The sequence below is a fragment of the Trachymyrmex septentrionalis genome, unplaced genomic scaffold (genome assembly GCF_001594115.1).
Source record: "Trachymyrmex septentrionalis isolate Tsep2-gDNA-1 unplaced genomic scaffold, Tsep1.0 scaffold66, whole genome shotgun sequence".
NCBI classification, from domain to species: Eukaryota; Metazoa; Arthropoda; class Insecta; order Hymenoptera; family Formicidae; genus Trachymyrmex; species Trachymyrmex septentrionalis.
The window spans coordinates 793,019-810,322 of NW_017305843.1; the positions used below are offsets into that span (position 1 = coordinate 793,019).

General features: G+C 34.2%; 2 protein-coding genes across 7 annotated transcripts in view; both read right to left on the minus strand.

Annotated features, from left to right (window-relative positions):
• Nucleotides 1-1,425, minus strand: part of LOC108753219 (glucocorticoid-induced transcript 1 protein-like) — a 10,139-nt gene extending 8,714 nt beyond the window's left edge. For 2 of the 3 annotated variants that reach the window (XM_018494630.1, XM_018494629.1), the window contains exon 1: nucleotides 1,111-1,425. In XM_018494630.1, the coding sequence (XP_018350132.1) occupies nucleotides 1,111-1,348 (238 nt within the window). In that variant the 5' untranslated portion in view covers nucleotides 1,349-1,425. Of the gene's footprint in view, nucleotides 1-840; nucleotides 1,015-1,110 lie in introns of those variants that run through there. The other variant, XM_018494631.1, reaches the window with a different exon arrangement.
• Nucleotides 1,426-5,903: 4,478 nt separating this feature from the next.
• LOC108753208 (tripartite motif-containing protein 2-like) overlaps nucleotides 5,904-17,304 on the minus strand; it is a 12,959-nt gene continuing 1,558 nt past the window's right edge. The window contains exons 1-11 of one of the 4 annotated variants that reach the window (XM_018494605.1): nucleotides 11,631-12,522; nucleotides 10,991-11,153; nucleotides 10,718-10,891; nucleotides 10,423-10,626; nucleotides 9,775-10,023; nucleotides 9,495-9,681; nucleotides 8,884-9,320; nucleotides 8,633-8,815; nucleotides 8,448-8,555; nucleotides 8,219-8,357; nucleotides 5,904-6,095 (exon numbers count right to left, since the gene is read on the minus strand). In XM_018494605.1, the coding sequence (XP_018350107.1) occupies nucleotides 6,022-6,095; nucleotides 8,219-8,357; nucleotides 8,448-8,555; nucleotides 8,633-8,815; nucleotides 8,884-9,320; nucleotides 9,495-9,681; nucleotides 9,775-10,023; nucleotides 10,423-10,626; nucleotides 10,718-10,891; nucleotides 10,991-11,153; nucleotides 11,631-11,656 (1,944 nt within the window). In that variant the 5' untranslated portion in view covers nucleotides 11,657-12,522 and the 3' untranslated portion in view covers nucleotides 5,904-6,021. Of the gene's footprint in view, nucleotides 6,096-7,789; nucleotides 8,063-8,218; nucleotides 8,358-8,447; nucleotides 8,556-8,632; nucleotides 8,816-8,883; nucleotides 9,321-9,494; nucleotides 9,682-9,774; nucleotides 10,024-10,422; nucleotides 10,627-10,717; nucleotides 10,892-10,990; nucleotides 11,154-11,630; nucleotides 12,523-16,438; nucleotides 16,637-17,304 lie in introns of those variants that run through there. The other 3 variants (XM_018494603.1, XM_018494604.1, XM_018494602.1) reach the window with 3 other exon arrangements.

Sequence of the window (17,304 nt, forward strand, 5' to 3'; positions counted from 1 at the left end):
AAGTAAAAAGACAATAACATAAAGAAGTCCAGTCTGAAATTAGTAAACTGTAAGATTAAGGTACAAGATATATACACATGCACCAGACCGAACTATAAATATATTATTTCGGTTGCTGGAATATAAAGTGGAATATATAATAATAAGTGTATTTGTTAAATAAAATAATAAGAAACATAAATATGAAAATAATAGTGTAACCGAACTAAAAATGTATCTTCGGTTACTGTAGTTGTGATGCATATGTAGCAATACAGGAATAAGAATAAATTACTTATAGACTCCTCAAAAAATAAAAATTCTTATTCTTCAAAACAATTGAAAAGCGTGTATAATTGTGAGTAACTAAAACACAATCTATGAATTGTATAAACAAAGTTATAAACATAATGTTATAACATAGTAAATACATATTAATAAAAACAAAAATCAGATACTTACCAGGCAATATTTATAAACAAATGTGGTAAATAATAGATCAATTGTATGGAAAAAAAAAACATTTTCCATCATTCTGTAAATTTGGTTCAACAATAATAAATAAATAAATAGAAAACTTTTGCTACTGAGTCAAAGATGATGATAAACATAGCTTACGAATCATTCTCTTATATGTTTTTTTATTCTATATCACAAATAATGAAAAAAAAAAGAGAACCTTGTCAAAGTGTAAACAATTTGAGGATTGAGAAATATTTCAATCAGACACAACATCTTCCACTTGCAGTAAACACAACTCTCTAACTTACATATCTTGGACAATGGCAAGAAACAGCCTATGAAAAAAATGCTTGTTTAACAAATGTTAAGTTTGCACAGAGCGCTTCAGGATTTACGTACTTCTCAACTGGATCAGAATCTCCATGGATTACGTGTCCTTCGAAGGACAAGTAACAGTACAGACCGGTAGTCCCTTGGAGCGCCGAAGTCATCATCACTAGGACAAATATTCGTCCGTGATAACGACTCCGGCACTCCGGTGATCAAGGGGGGTCACGCGTGTGAATACGTGTTCCTCGAGCAAAACTCCACGAGTACAAAGAACAAGTTCACGGAAGGAGGGGAGGGGGTGGAGCGGAAGAGAGAGAGAGAGAGGGGGGGGGATCGTACCTTTGTAGGACAGGGATCCGGGGCTCCGCTGTCCCGAGGAAGACGACGTCTCCGGCGAGATGCGCGCCCGCCAGACGGCCGCGTTCGTCGGCGAGACGGTGGGACTGTTGCTGTTGCTCTTGCGGAGACTGCTGCTCTGCCGGCCCTGTCTCATCAGCGAGCTCACGGGCAGGGTGGCGCGCATCGGGCCCTGCTTCGAGCATGGCGAGGATTTTCGCATACGCTGCGAGCTCGACATCTTCTCTTCACTTTCACGTAACGACAGCGGCGTCGACGATGACGGCGACGACGACGGCGACGACGACGGCAACGGCGAAGGTGACGGCGACGGTGACGGCGACGGCGACGGCGACGGCGAATCGCGGATTCGCACGCGCGGACCGAACCGAACGCGCACCTGGCGGCTTCCTCCTTGGCTCGCGGCCGCTCTTTCTCTCAGGGCGCGGGAGCTCCTGACGAGTCGCGCGCGCAACCGACTACGACTACGGACTGCTTCAGGGACGCCTAGCGTCCCGACGTGGAGGCACCTGCGCTAAGCGCTACCACCAAGGGGATGATTTTCTGCGCGAGCACGGCCGGAGGTATTCCCGAGCGATAGGTTGACGGCGACGGCGACGGCGGCAGCGGCGGCGCGACGACAATGCCCTACGCGTCTTGTCATTTGCAATGTTCTGCTGCTGGCTCGGCACGCGCGTCACGTGACCGCCCGTACTCGCTGGCCATTGGTGGCGCGGCACCCGCGGAGCGTTCGGAGCGTTGTACTACGCGAGGACGTGCGGCACACCGCGTTCCATTCACTACCACCGTAGCAGCCAGCACCGTAGCGAGTGTAGTAGCTAGCGTCCTATCGGTGTCTCGCTCCCTCCCACGCCGACGTGCCCGTCTCTCTCGCGCACTCAGGGACGTGAACTCCTACGCGCTACTCGCTAGCCGGGTATACTTACTACTTTGCGACCGCGTGATAGTCGCTCGGAGCAGTCCAGAGCAGTCTGTTTAAAGACGGCGTAGCGTGACGGCACGACAGCTATTCAGTCAATTCTCATTAATTTTATTTGATTTAGATTACTTGCAGTGAAATTTGCCGTCTATGGTCTCTACTCTGTTTTTTTTCTGTCTGTCAAACAGAAAAATTAATTCTATTCATGCTAATTTAACAAAATATTGCAGATATTATTTGATGATCGCTGATTATCGAGAAGTATTGATCGAAGTTATCTTTAAGAATTTATAATTTAAAAACCCTGTATAAATATTATAATTTTATATTTTGATTTAATAAATATGGCACAATTCCGATGTTAAATAAAATAACAAAATATTACAGATATTTGATAAGTTAATTGTCAATTAAATTACTTATATACATAATTTTATATTTTACAATTAAAAATTTGCACGAATGATTCAACATCATTGTTAAACAAAATACGATATCTCTTTCCTAAAATTGTATATTATTCCAAAATTATAATGAATTCTTAAATAATTGTATATTTAATAATCTTATACGTATCTATTGAGGCTACATTTCGAAACATGTACTTTCCAAGAAAGATTTTCTATATACTATAAAATTTTATCTCTCTTTTTTTATGTATACTATAAAAATATTTTCTATATATTAAAGATTCTATATACCATAGTATATGTGCGTGCGTTATGTGTATTATATATTTCGAAAATTTTCCTCAGAGATAACGTTTTGGAATGTACTCTAAATTGAGAAATAGGAATTCAAAAAACGTGACATTGAACTTTATTACCTTGACGAGAAAATAAATTTATCTTCAAGTATTCTGTGTTCAATTAAAACCACTGTGAATGAAGCTTACATATTTATTTACAATGTATTTTATATTACAGCATGATGGAGTCATGATATATAAGTGTTACAGTTATAGCTGACGTATGACTAGATTAAACAATATCAAAAAATACAAACAAGAAATATATATCAGTCTGAGTTTGCATGGTGTTTGCGATGGGTGGCTGAACGATTTATATATTTAAAAAAAAAACAAAGAAAAAAGGATACTAAATTAATTGGTATGCTACTTATGATAGACACTTAGGCAACAATAAGACGTTGACATACAACATAAATCAGGCTTATCTTTTAGGATCAGACTTTGAATAAAATGACACACCTTCACGTTACAATTCAATACGTTACGTTTTCAATGACTCTAGATACGTCGAATAACAAATAGGACCAGAAATTTCGGAATATAAGTCTATATATATAGTTGCGTAATCGATACGGATCACTGCGACGAAAGTTCTGATTTGATTCTCGATCTGCAACTCCGTTTCCAATTTAACACTTTGTACGTTATATCACATACGTAAAGATATTTCTCGCTGAGAATTATAGAACTGAATTTATATATTAGGAATACCATGATTTTTTCACTTAATTCTCATCATCACTTATATGATTGACCCAAATAGCAAAATGCTAGTCAATTTAATCAGGATTTTAGAATAGATTCTCATTCACTGTGTTTAAGTTTGGTTTCTGTCATTACGACTGTCAGCCGTAATGTAACAGAAATGTAGTAGAAATGGAGTATACCTTGCTATCATGATATCATAACGCAAGGTTTGCTTCGATTTCTAATACATTTCTATATTAGGAACAACAATAGACTGTGCTCACTTATCGCTGAAGTTTTGTTGACATAGACTGTGTTTCAAAACTGCCAATGCCGAAAATCTGAAAATAGTGTAACTACAGATTTTGGCAATGAATTTTGGAACACAGTCCTTTATATGCAACACACAGTTTGCAATATATGCTCTTGACAGATTTAACCATCTGAGTGAATGAAGAATATGTTCGTCCAAACGTCATAATTCCTAAGAAAATGTAGATATGATTCGTAACGATCAAAGTGTTAAACGTATACACAGATCAATTTCAACAAAAATATATATGAATCAATCGTCGTGAGATATAAACTGTACGGTGACATCTTCTCAATAAAGGCACTGTTATGCTTTTCGCTAAGGACTAACGTGATAATGCATTTTATAGTGACTCGTCGTATTCATACATACATACAAGCAATATGCGACGGTTTACATTAAATGTAGCCTATGATAGATCACTCTGCAAAGCAGTTCACAAGGAATGTCGTATCTCTACGAAACAATCCGAAAAATAGGAAGCTATTGAAAAACTTTGCATTTGTTGCAAAAATGAAAAACTCATCATTATCCATTTTCATTAAAAATTGCATATCATGTAGATTCAATATAGCTTTGCATGTTCCAAGAAAAATTTTTACGATATAACAAGAATTCTCGTCGATATTAACATGGCAAACGATTCTAAAAAATGCAACTTGTATAAGTCACGTAAAAGATAAAATGGCATAAAAATATTAAGACTAATTCTTTTAAGAATTGGTTCTATATGGATGTATATGTATATATATATATATAAGTATGTTGCGTGAAAAAATAATCAATTGATTCTATATGGATATAAGTATGTTGCGTGAAAAAATAATCTGCTTTTTAAAGAAATAGAGACTGTAAGCCGTACGTATGTAAGTTTATCACTTTCAGTGTCAAGAAGTAAGTATCGAAGGATAAGTAGATATGCATCATAATGATATTTAACTAATATTTCATGATTGTAATCGAATATTTTTGAATATACAAAAAAGAAATCGAGCGACGCAATAAATCCTGCTTAAATTTTCATGCTAGTCCTCCTATAATTTATCCAGAATAACTTAATTAATGTACATGTTGTTAAATATATTTCAACGATGAAGTCATTTGCACGGTGAAATTTAAAAAGAATTATTCTTTTAATAACAATTCAGTTATGATGAATGACTGTAGGCCTTCAAAAAAGTGCATCATTGTCGAAAGAATCATGTATTTCACGAAATTTAAAAAATATCTCTAGATAAACAAACCATGTCGCCAATTCTATCAAAATGTATGATAATACTGAAAAGATATATATACAATTTTTATCATATTTCTAGTTTTTTGCGTAACTATCTTACATTAATTATAGTTTACGTTTTTTGTTAAAAATCACGTAGTGTCGAATTTCTTGTTTGTTAGGAATACAAGAAACTTTTGCAAGTAATAAATGCTACGAAAATAAAATAGAAGAAAAAAAGAAAGAAAAAATAAAGTGTAAGAAATGTAACAGATAGAATGACTAAAACGTGAAATTTAAAAATATTAATAGTTTCACAAATTTAAGAAAAATGTTTTCACGACTTTAATTAAAGAAGATGCTCATAGTTTACTGAAACTCTTTTATCTTGATATATGATATCCAAGCAATCATATGATGAAGTTATTCATATGATTAATTTTATGTAATGCAAAGTTCTGCATTCTATCATAGAAAGGATGTATTTTAAAATAATATAGAACGGCAGTGTATATATAATATTTCTATATAACATTATACATCTGCGAATAATGATTCTCTCCTTGTTGAAACAAATTAAGACAAGTTGTTCAGATTATTATGATAATCTAGTGCCACAATATTATTTTCATAATAATTAAAAAATTTATAAATACATTAGATAAAGAAAAAAAAATTTTTTTTTTTAATCCTGTTATGAAAATATAATATTTTCCATTGAAGCGTTCTCTTTAAACGTTAAATCGATCAATTGCAAATATTATTCAAAATATTTGATAAAAAGAAAATAGTTAAAGAGGACAAGTTTTATCTAAAGTAATATAAATTTATTGTTTTAATTTTAGATTTATTATTTATGATTTTGTTTTATAGGATAAACATTCGCGTAACTGGATTTGAATTCAATTTTATCTTGTTATAGATAAACTTATGCTTGTATAATCTGTCTAAGAAGAGCGCGATAAATCATCAACGGTATTTATTGTTTTATGTCATTTTACTGTGCTTCATACTTCATACCATTTTATCCGCTTGCTTATAAATGCCTTGGATTTTTTGCAGCCGTTTCCTGCGACTTTTCCTTTCGGATGCATGAAAAGAAAAATAGCTTCAAATTTTATAGCGTACGCAGCACTCATCGTTAAATATGTCATTTTTTAGTAAAAATCAGACAATAATTCTTTGTATAATGTGTCGTAGGAGAAAAAATTCTATCTACTCGTTAAAAAGCTTTTGATGTAACAATTCCCAAATAAAAGTTTGTCATGCTCTTATTAGACACACTATGTGAAACTTGTAGAAAGTATGTCAAATAATAATTGACAACGGCAGTAATTAGACAACTTATTAATACAAAAGCGTTCTACTAATATTTAAAAAAATTTGTTAATGAAACAAATACAGTATCTTTTCATTGTTAAATTGCTAGTCAATGTGGCATTGCTGCGGTAATCCAATTTGCGTTTCAAAACCAAAAAATCATTTCAGCGGTTTAAAGAACTACATACGTAGTATATAAATTCACATAGAATTATACAAGCATTTAAAACCCAGCTAGACCATTAAAGGTATTGATTGTGTACAGTATCTTTTCAGATTCACTAATAATAAAAAGAAAAAGATCATTTTTTGATCAAAGATTTCTATGGCACCTCTAGATTACAATTTTAGAATAATTAAATTAATTATTATTTGGATATATTATTTTTTACAACATTCAATATATGATAAATTATAATTGCAATTATCATATATGAATCTGTGGTTGACATGCAAAGAAGAAAAACTTTTAAGTTTAATTTTATAAAATCAGGAAAGGATTATCATCCACCGATATATCTAGATTAGTCATCAACAACAAAGTTGTTTTATGCATTCAAACGATTAAATATTAATCGCAATGACTTAAAAAATTATCAAATATAAAAAGTATACATACAATAAGTACTGAGCATTTCGAGTGACTTTGTTTTACGAATGGTAAGAACTTTGTATTCCCACAGATACGCAGAAAATAAGAGAACATACAACACTAAATAAAAGAAATTAAATAAATTTAGATGAAAAGGCAAACTATAAACTGTAATATATATGGTACTATATATAGCAAATTGAAGTTAAAATAGTAATGTCAAGTTTATTTTGACCATCCTTACATGCTCAATTCGATGCTGTATCCCTATTATCGTGAATATCTCGAATTCGTTCATTTTTTTCACCTATTTAAAATGGTTTAAAAAATTTCTAAAAATTTATAAATATACTTTTAATTTTGTAGAACAAATATTCAAACTTTATTTTGAAAAATAATAAAATGTAGTATAATATAATTATCGAAGAAGTCATAAAAGAAATCATAAGTCGAATAAAAGATATATATGAAGTTTTGAAAAAAGTACATAAAAATGAGTAATGCAGAATTGAATTCCGTGCTCTTTACAGGGAAATTGATAGCCGCGGTCGCCATACTTCGATGTCAATATAAACTTTTTGTGAGAGAATAAGAGAGAATAAGAAACGTCGGATCCGTTTCGAACAGAAATCAATCGGACATGAAATACCCAGGATAATAGAGAAAGAGTTTATGTCAAGTTTGACATTACTATTTTATCTCACATCTTATACTAATTTATAAATTATACATAAAAATTTATAAAAACATAGGCATTATACATTCGTAATATGTGATGTTACAAGTTCCACAAAAAACTTAAATAAATAATTCTAAATTAGACTGACTTTTGGTACTTTCGCAATGAGTTTTCTTCTCGTTTGCGATTTGAATTTTGATGATTAAATAAATGACTTTTTACCAGTACCTATATTTTTTTATACAATCATTGCCCAAGTCCACCACCACTAGGTGATTATCTGGCAGCACAGCTATGCCTGAGGGACGTCGCAATTTCGAGCTGTGTGAATCGATTTCGGTTAAGATATTACCTCCCCCTAACTTTAGAACTTGTATTATGCTACGACCCTTATCTGTACGAGTACCGATAATTTTGCCATCTGCGTCTACAGCTATTCCTCCATAGGTACCTTTTCCTATCATACATAAATTAGATATGCTAAAATTATCTTCGTTACACGATAAAATGTTTCCTATTTTTGTATAGTATGTCGCAGCAATATGTATATCTTTCGATTCATTTACAATTAAACAATATTTTTCAAACAAATATAGTTATATATAAAACTTACCTTTGCCCTCAGAATATATTTCTTCGGAGAAATCTCCCTTCGCGGAAAACACTTGAATTCTGCTATCGGCAACTAAAATCTCACCGGCTGGACCGACAGTTACGGAACTGATTAGCTTGAACGTGCTTCTCTTACCAACCTGTTAATGTTTCATGATGACTATACGAGGACTATACGAAATAACTTGCAATGAAAATTTATATATTTATTTATGTAAATAAAAATTAACCTGGAATAGTATCTTGCCGTCTGAATCAAATACGAATACACAGCTTTGACCGTTGTCAGCGACAAGTATGTGCCCATAACTGTTGTCCACTGCAATGTCTATGGGTTCCTAGAACATAAAAACAACGTCACAATTAAGAAATATTAAGAAATGCATGGTGTGTGTTTGCGATAAAAATTACTAACTTGAAATGCGTTATGCGTGAAAGATCGGATTGTATCACCTAATGAAGTCATTTCCGTAATCTTTCGCGTTCGCCAATTTACGACTACGAGACCTTGTTGAGATATACCTATCCCCGTACAACTGCGACCCTCTAAGCCTTCATTGTTTATGTGTCTTTGAAACTCCAAATCACAATTGAGTACCTGAAACAATATGAAAAGAATTAAATACTTTGTAAAATTCTATGTTCTCTATATTGTTTTAAACAAACCTTAATACGAGAATTTCCAGTATCTAAAATATAGATCATTCCTTCATCGTCCACTGCTACTGAAACAGGCTGGTGAAACTCATCTTTTCCGTTACCACGTCTTCCATATGTTTTAATAGGTTCATTGTGCTCAGTCGTATCGAAAAATAGCGGATAATCTTTAATAGGTCGTTCGAACACCGACACTTTCAAAACATATCGACTTGCAGTTGGTGGCCGGAAGTAAATTTCGTAAGTTCCATTCTCCAGATCTTTCACTTCTGTCTCAATAGGAACATTCTGACTTTCTGCATGCATATTATCAGCAAGCGTCAATTCGGCGCTAATAAGATCACCACCGACATTTCGAGGATGACCGTGATAATCTACCGTTTCGACTACGACGATTGTTTGTAGCTTTACTATTGCTAGATCCTTCAATCTGGCTCGGCATAAACCTGATGCAAAAGGCATACATATAGAAAATATTATAAATGTCTTTAAAGCATCTGATTCATATTACATCTTGATGTTAAATTATGTCATCAAAAGAAACACACGATGCATTATAATAAATGAGTAACTCTTTTTAAAGCGAGAGAACTTTACTACATTATTAATCTTTAAGGTACCTGGTAATGTTGTACTAGAACGTACTCGTCCTACGTTACTCAGTGCTTGCTCTAATTGAAAGAGAGCGTCGTTATGATTAAACTCAAATGTAATAAAGGCATTCTCCTTAGGTTCACTGAGAGCGGTTGCTGCATCAAGCTGATCCGACAAGCTGTTAATACGTTGAGTAATATTTCGGACCTCAACCTGCAAGATTCTCATTTGTAAAATGAAATCTCATTTGTAAAATGATACGCGCGAGAAGTAACGTTATATCAATATATTCTTATTACCCTGTACCTGATATTGCAATCCTTCGCATTCTCTCTCCACTTTGGTTTTCTCTGCCTCAATAAGAGAATGTTGTTCTTCAAGTACGTGTTTCTTGTCACGAGCAGCAGCGGTTACGGCAGCTTGCAATTCCATGCGACGTTTCTCTATCTTTGCGATAATCTCAGCGAATTCCGTATCTACTGCGCTCAAACACTTTTCCGTAGAGGCTTCCAAACGTTGCAGTTCCGTGCTCACAGAATCTTGTGCCTGTGTTAACTAAAAACGTAACTCTTAACTCAGTAAGGATCGAGCTATACATATATCTCATTGTGTATGTGCGAGCGCGCGCGCGCGCGCGCGCGTGTGTGTGTGTGTGTATGCGCGCACGCACGTATAAACTTGTACGCGTTATTTGATACGCAAGTGTAGTAAAAATTAAGCAACACTATTACAAAAATTATTATATTTTTGCAAAAAAAATTGAAAATATACTTGCATTTCACACAAATGGATAAAAGCATTATATATACATTTACATCAACAGAGAGATATATAAAGCATATAAAAATAAGTATATAATATTTTAAAAAATAAGAATAAAGCACATTAAAAAATATAATTGACTTATTAATGTAAAACATAGTTAAAAACTAAAAAAGAAAAATTAGTTTTCACCTTGGATATACACTCGTTAGCTTTATACAACAATATTTCGGACATTCTTTTTATTGCAATACTAAAAGGGATAATTGTATGTTCTGTGCATCCAGGTGACGTTCCTGCATGTGTCCCACTAGTACACACTGTGCAGAACACTGTATCACATGTTTCACAAAATAATAATTCCTGATTTATATGAACTGAACACTTTGGGATGACCTGCAAGTAAATAAATATAATGATATTGAGACTATTTAAAAAAAAAAAATTTATCTGTATAACAAATTGACAATATTTTGCTCAAATATACCTCTCGTCTTTGTCGAGACATAAGGTCCAGCAGTTGGTTTACGAGAAAACTCGGGGGCAGTGCAGGTACCCCTCCACGAGGAATAGTTATTAATTCTCTGCAAATGGGACATCTAAATGCTCCTGTCTCTCGTGTTTGAGACGCAGCAATTCTTGTTAAACAATGTAAACATACCTATGCAGAGATAAGATTATCAAAGTATATAAGATCAAGGTATATATTACGTACAATTGTATATATAATTATATGTTTTATTCTATACATAAATCATACCGTGTGTGAACATGGTAGTAATTTAGGTGTATGCTCGCTGCCATCGTAAACGCAGAGACAGGTACCACATGTTAAAAAACTCTCATTAAAGTCTTCATAATTTATACTGACTGTCTCTACGAGCATGGAGCTCATGCTGACCATCCTCTCCCCAAGCCGTGTCCTAAACAAAAAATAAAAATTACAAATAATTAAAATCAACATAATTCAAATATCGCAGCACACAAAATATTAAAAAATAATTATTAAATATATATATAATATACATAATATATGCAAGAAGTTAATTTAAATAAAAATAAATTAAAAATATATATAATTTATACATAATCATCATTATATAATCCATAATTTGTTTAAAAATAACTTCTTGTTTCAAGACATGAAAAAGTTTTTGCACATGGAGATAAGAGTTTCTAAAATATTTTACCTATCAACTTATAATTATTAAGATAAACAATACATTTAAAAATTACATTGTTATTCACAATTTTAAAATACTGTTGGAAATAAGCTAAAACAAAATACATTTTCGATAACTGTACAGATCGTTCTCTCAGTGACAGTCTACAATCAATTGCTTTTAGCGTGACCAAAACAATACGTCACGAGGTACATCTGCCGAAAAAGGAGCACTCACTGTATAGCTAAACGCAACGCTTCCATAATGGATATATTCTAGTCGCCGCTCTAAAGTAGTCTACGCTCCACCATCCGCTCCACCGTCAACAACGCACACACAGCCCTGTTACTCGGAAATCCTGAAGAATCCAACGATCGCGATGCATGTCGCGCTAATGCATCAATTCACCCTCACTGTCTCCGGAGACAAAAGAGAAACAGATGATCCACGAAGAAACCACAACCGCGTCGTCGACGGACAACCCCGAGCGTGTTTGGCCGGATCAATTTCGAAAATCCGAATTCCTTCGCAAACGAAGAGCCCTCGGAAACGCGGATCGTTTCCGAGCGAGCGAGCGAGCGACGCGTTTTCTATGTTAACGGCCGCATGTCTCGCGGATATATAAATAAATCGCCGAGACGCTCGGCGACCACGGCCGTCCGCGGCGATGACGAGAGCGAGCTGCGAGACGTGCAGAGACGTGCGCGGCTGTCTCGGGGATCTCGGCCCTTTGTCTACCTCCGCTTCTCGCGCTCCATTACCCGGATGAACGGAGGGAGCGAATTCACGGACGCCACATCGAATTCCGCGCGCCGCATCACGTACCGATGGTTTCGGCGACGGATTTTTTTCGTGACAAAGAAGAGAGGGATCCTTCGGCCGAATACTTTTTTTTTTCTTTTGGAAGTCTCGATCGTGGTCGAGGTCTTATCGCCGCGCGTTTCGCACACACGCGGGCGCTGATCGCGCGAAATCAGCGGGGACGACGTCGAATCTCGGCGCGGAGCATTTTTGTTAAATAAAACACACAGACGGACGCGCAGGACAACCGGGACAACGGCAGCGGCAGTGGATGGCGCAGCGAGCCGCATCAGCTGCAGAGCGCTCAGCGACTCGTGTGCGCGTTCGTTGCTCGTCGTCCGCACTCCGCCGATTCCGCGGCTCACAGCTGCAGGTCTCACTGGCCTGTGCCCTGTGGCATGTGATGGCGTGTACGGGTGTCACGAGCATTTTCGATGCCCAGTGAACGAGAATGGATTTTCAGATGGATTGAAATTGATTCAGATTTTCAGAGGTACGCGCATCTGTAAACGTTGAAATGAATTCTTCTTATATTCCCACCCTGGCGAAAATTTTTCTCACAATTTTTACACGAATTGAAATGCTTTTCAGAAATACTCCGAAATATTCGGAAAATTTACACCTTCTTTCGGAATCTTTCACGCAGGTGAATTCTGAAATATATTCTGAAATTTGTTATCTTACAGTTTTTAAAAAAATATTTTTTAATTTTTTAGATCTTATACAACATTTCATCAGAAATTATATACTTACCAAAAAATCTTAAAAATCTTTTACGATATTTTATAATTAACATATACGAAAAATTTTGAGAAAAGATGTAGATTTTCTGAGAAATGTTTCAATTCGTATAAAAAATGTGAAAAAGTTATAAAATTATGTAGAAATTCTGTAAAATTATAGGAAAAATTCTAAGACAAATTTTCACCAGGGCAATACATTTTTATTCATTTATAGGAATTGAACATGAAGCACATTCCTATCCCTCTTTTATATAAAAAAATATTAAAAAATTTCAGTTCTTTAAGTGCATCGCGAATACTGTCCAATTCAAAATTCTGAATAGAAAATGCGATTTTTCAATCCAACTGAATCCAAAAAAAGTTTTTCCATCCAATTGAATATATATTATATAAAAAAAAGTAAAACTAGAATACCATGAATACTACAAAAGTATACATTCGGATGGATTCAAATGGATTAAAATTTCAATCCATTTTAATCTATTCTCGTTTATTGGGTGACTCTCATAACACAATTTGATGATTCTATTCAGTAAACGCAAACTAACAGCAATATAACATTAATGTCGTAATGTTATAATGTTTTACTCACAATATAATATCTGTAATATATCTCTAATTTTTTTTAGAGTGGAATCTCATTTCTAAGATTGAAGTCTAAGCCATTCCTGAAAAAGAGTGACTCGATCTTCAACCTATAAGAGTAAATACATTTTAAAAATTTTAGAGAATACAACGTGTATTACATTTATATTATTGAATGGGAAATTATAATATTTATATAACATTACCGTTAATCAGTATTTACTGATCGAGTAGCGGAGTAGCTATCGGCTTTGTTTCCAAAGCACGAATTGTCTCAAATCATGACTTCTAATTTTAACGAATTATACATCGTTATGTTATTACAATTTAAAATAAGTGGAAGCTTCAAAGTTAAAAAAAAAAATTGAAAAAAGCAAACTAAAATTAATGTAATACCTAACTAATTGAAATTCTGTTAAGACGAACTCTTTTGCTTTAATTGGGAAGTGCGTATTCTGACAGAATACGATTTACGAGAAAATCTTACAAATGTACATTAATTTCAATCTTGTGATTTATTTTTTATTCTTGTGCATTAAACTGCACTAGAACTTTCCTTCCCGCGCGATTTCGCCAAATTATCAATATATCCATTTTACTTTAAATTCCATAAATGTACACTATATAGTTCAGCCATAGAAAATTAATCTTAAACTTATTCTTTATCTTTTTTTTAATTCTCTAACTAAAAAGAAGGTAAAAATTAAGTTGAGTTAAAATTAATCTACATTGATGGAGATTAAAATGAATTTACATTGGTGAAAATGGATATAATTTTGATTCTGTGTAAAAGTATGGATGTTGGATGTTTGGGAGCAAGTTTTTCGACGGTAATGTGTGTACGGTCCTGAAGCGTATCGGTCGTGGGAGGGGGGGAGACGGCAAGCGCGAGGCTGAATCACGGAGGGGAGCGTGGGAGAAGTAGGCAACGCGTGACGTATCGCACGACGGCATAAAGAAACACGCGTGCACGGCCGTGTAAACCCGTGAACTCTCCACTGCGGAGCCTGAAAGGTGCAGCGACCGGCGTGTACTTGTGGACGCACGTGCGTGTGTGCGTACTGCGTGGAGTCGCATACAAATGATCTCTCGAATTGGACATTAAGAGTATTTAATCGTGAAGCTTCAGATTGTACTCAGACAATACAAAGCAAAATCAGGACGTTTGTCTGATAATAAGACATCTTAAAACATGTTTGCAGAACCGTCTAAGAAATGGTTAAAGATATCTTGAAGACGTCTTACCTCCTGATTTTAGACTTTGTGTTGTTGAGTAGTAGAGTGAATTCTCTCTCTCTCTCTCTATTGGATGCATTTAGTTGCACACTATGGTGTACATTAAAGCCGTCGTGCATAAAATGACGTAAAATTGTGCATTTGATGTAAATGTAAAAATGGACTAAACTATGAAATCCCCAAATATATACATATATTTTATTGCTGTTAAGTAAAATCTATATTTTATAATTCGAAATATTTGCATTTTATTTGTATATAAATTACGACGACTTTAATATGCACTAATCATGCGTTCAACCGATTCAACACTTATTTCTGATTTTACAAAAGAATGAATATACAATAAACAAATTAATAAATGAATGAATATATAAATAAATAAATGTATAAAAAGAATATAAATGTATATATAAAATTTTTTTAATAATAAAAAATAATATTTTTCGATATAATAAGATATTATAGATACAAAGATATTATATACACATACAGAATGCTTATGTAATTTAAATATGTAATTATATTAAAAATATTATAAAGATGCCTGTAAGAGTTCCCAAAGAGAATAAGAAAGTCGAAATAATGTTAATTTGATGTCATACTGACCAGTTGTTGATTGAATTTATGTCATTTTTGGTCATGAGAGAGAGAGATTTGTCAATATGATATTGAGTCTGTTTTTAGCTAAACTGGTGTACATTTGGAACTTAAAATGAGATAAGTATATGTTTAAACACACATTTGGCGAAAGCGAGAAAGAGAATTCTAGTGCAGGAATAAAAAAACAAATCTATTTTATTTTGACTTTCTTATGTTCTCCCTAAATTTTTATTCTCTCGCGCATTCCATTGGATACGTTTCATTTAACTGGCACTCACATACCGCTCGCGGATACTATTTGTCTTTGTTAACATTTGATAAACAACAAGAATGAAATGATTCCATGAGTGTTGCGAGTGTCGATTATGTCTTCTATTTATTTATTTAACTTCAATGAATTTTAACTCGTATAAGGAACCTTTTCCATTTTAAGCATCCGTAAAGAACACTTGGGTATTAATATTTTATATCTTCTGAAAATTAAACATAAAATTAAAATAAAACCTAAGTTTTTCAACGTAAAATTTGCTAATCAATCGATTGGTAATATTGAATTTTCCAAAAATAAAACATTATTCATTCTAAAACTGCGTGTTAAGCAAAATTAATTCCTTAAATGCCTATAAGTTGGAAATTTTGCTGATGCGAATTTGCGCTCAGATGTTATTTAATCGGTTAATAGTATACTTGATACGTGACGACTTCAATTTTTAACAATTTACGATACGACTTCAAATATTTTACTTATTCGATTCTTACTCGATTACGATAAATAGAAGATTTGATCTGAACTTTACAACTATTTCATTTTTTAATGTACGCACTGAAGATACAAAGTCAAAATGTATGCGATTCAATTTTTTCCTGTAGATATTAATTGTTAAATATATACACAATAATCATTTTCACACCAATGACTGCATTGAGTCTTACAGGCTTTTTCATAATATTTCTTTTATGATTCTCAGTCTTATTTATATTAAATTTAATTATATTACGTTTGTAAAAATATATATCGTAAAAAAATAACAGATATAAGGTATACGATATATAGGTATAGATATATATGATACTTACATGAAAGGACAGCAGCTCATGAAGCTTTCTTTGATAATAACAAATCTCTCTAATTACTTCCGCAGGTAAGGACTGAATTGTTGTTAGCCAAGAATGACTTCACGCGGTCATAACACTTTCTTTCATTTCCCTTTTATGAATAAAGCTCACATCATATTGATCCCTCGATACTTAAAAATATCCGTAGCGGCCACCTGTCTGATGCACAAGATAAAATTTATGTCGCACTTGTCAAAACGATATTGCTGCGTCACAATTAGTTACGTGACATTTTTTTTATATCCGTCGCGAAGGGATCTCGATAAGTGCCGTAAAAATAACTTGGAGTATTTTTAACGCGCTTTTATCATTTTATTAACGAGTCGTCGCTGTTAAGCGCTTAATAAAACAACGCACATACGGAATTTCATACTGATACAATCTTTCTTCCTTGCAGCCGTGCACATCCGTTGATTCATTAAAGGAATCCCTTCGACGTCCCATTCGAGATCGATAGCTGCTCTCACGTGCGCAGAAGAAACGTAAACAGTGTCGCGAGCGCGTATAAACACAGCGAGCAGAAAGCGCCGTCGTGTCGCGTACTGAGAAACCATATCAACGTGATATCAAAGTATTATGAGGGACAGATATCTCGTCGCTGGCATTCGTTTGCGGTGCATTAACCCCTCGCCCAGAATCGATGATCGGCGGAAATCTGCGAGTATTTGGACAAATGTCATTGACGCCTCTTCGAATTTCACCTATTCGAACACGACGAGAATCTCAAAGGTACACCTTTTATCTTTCTTTCACTTTAATTGTTTCACAATTTTCAAATCTACGAAACGGAGAAAAGTTGCCAAATGTATGTAAAATAAATGTCCCAA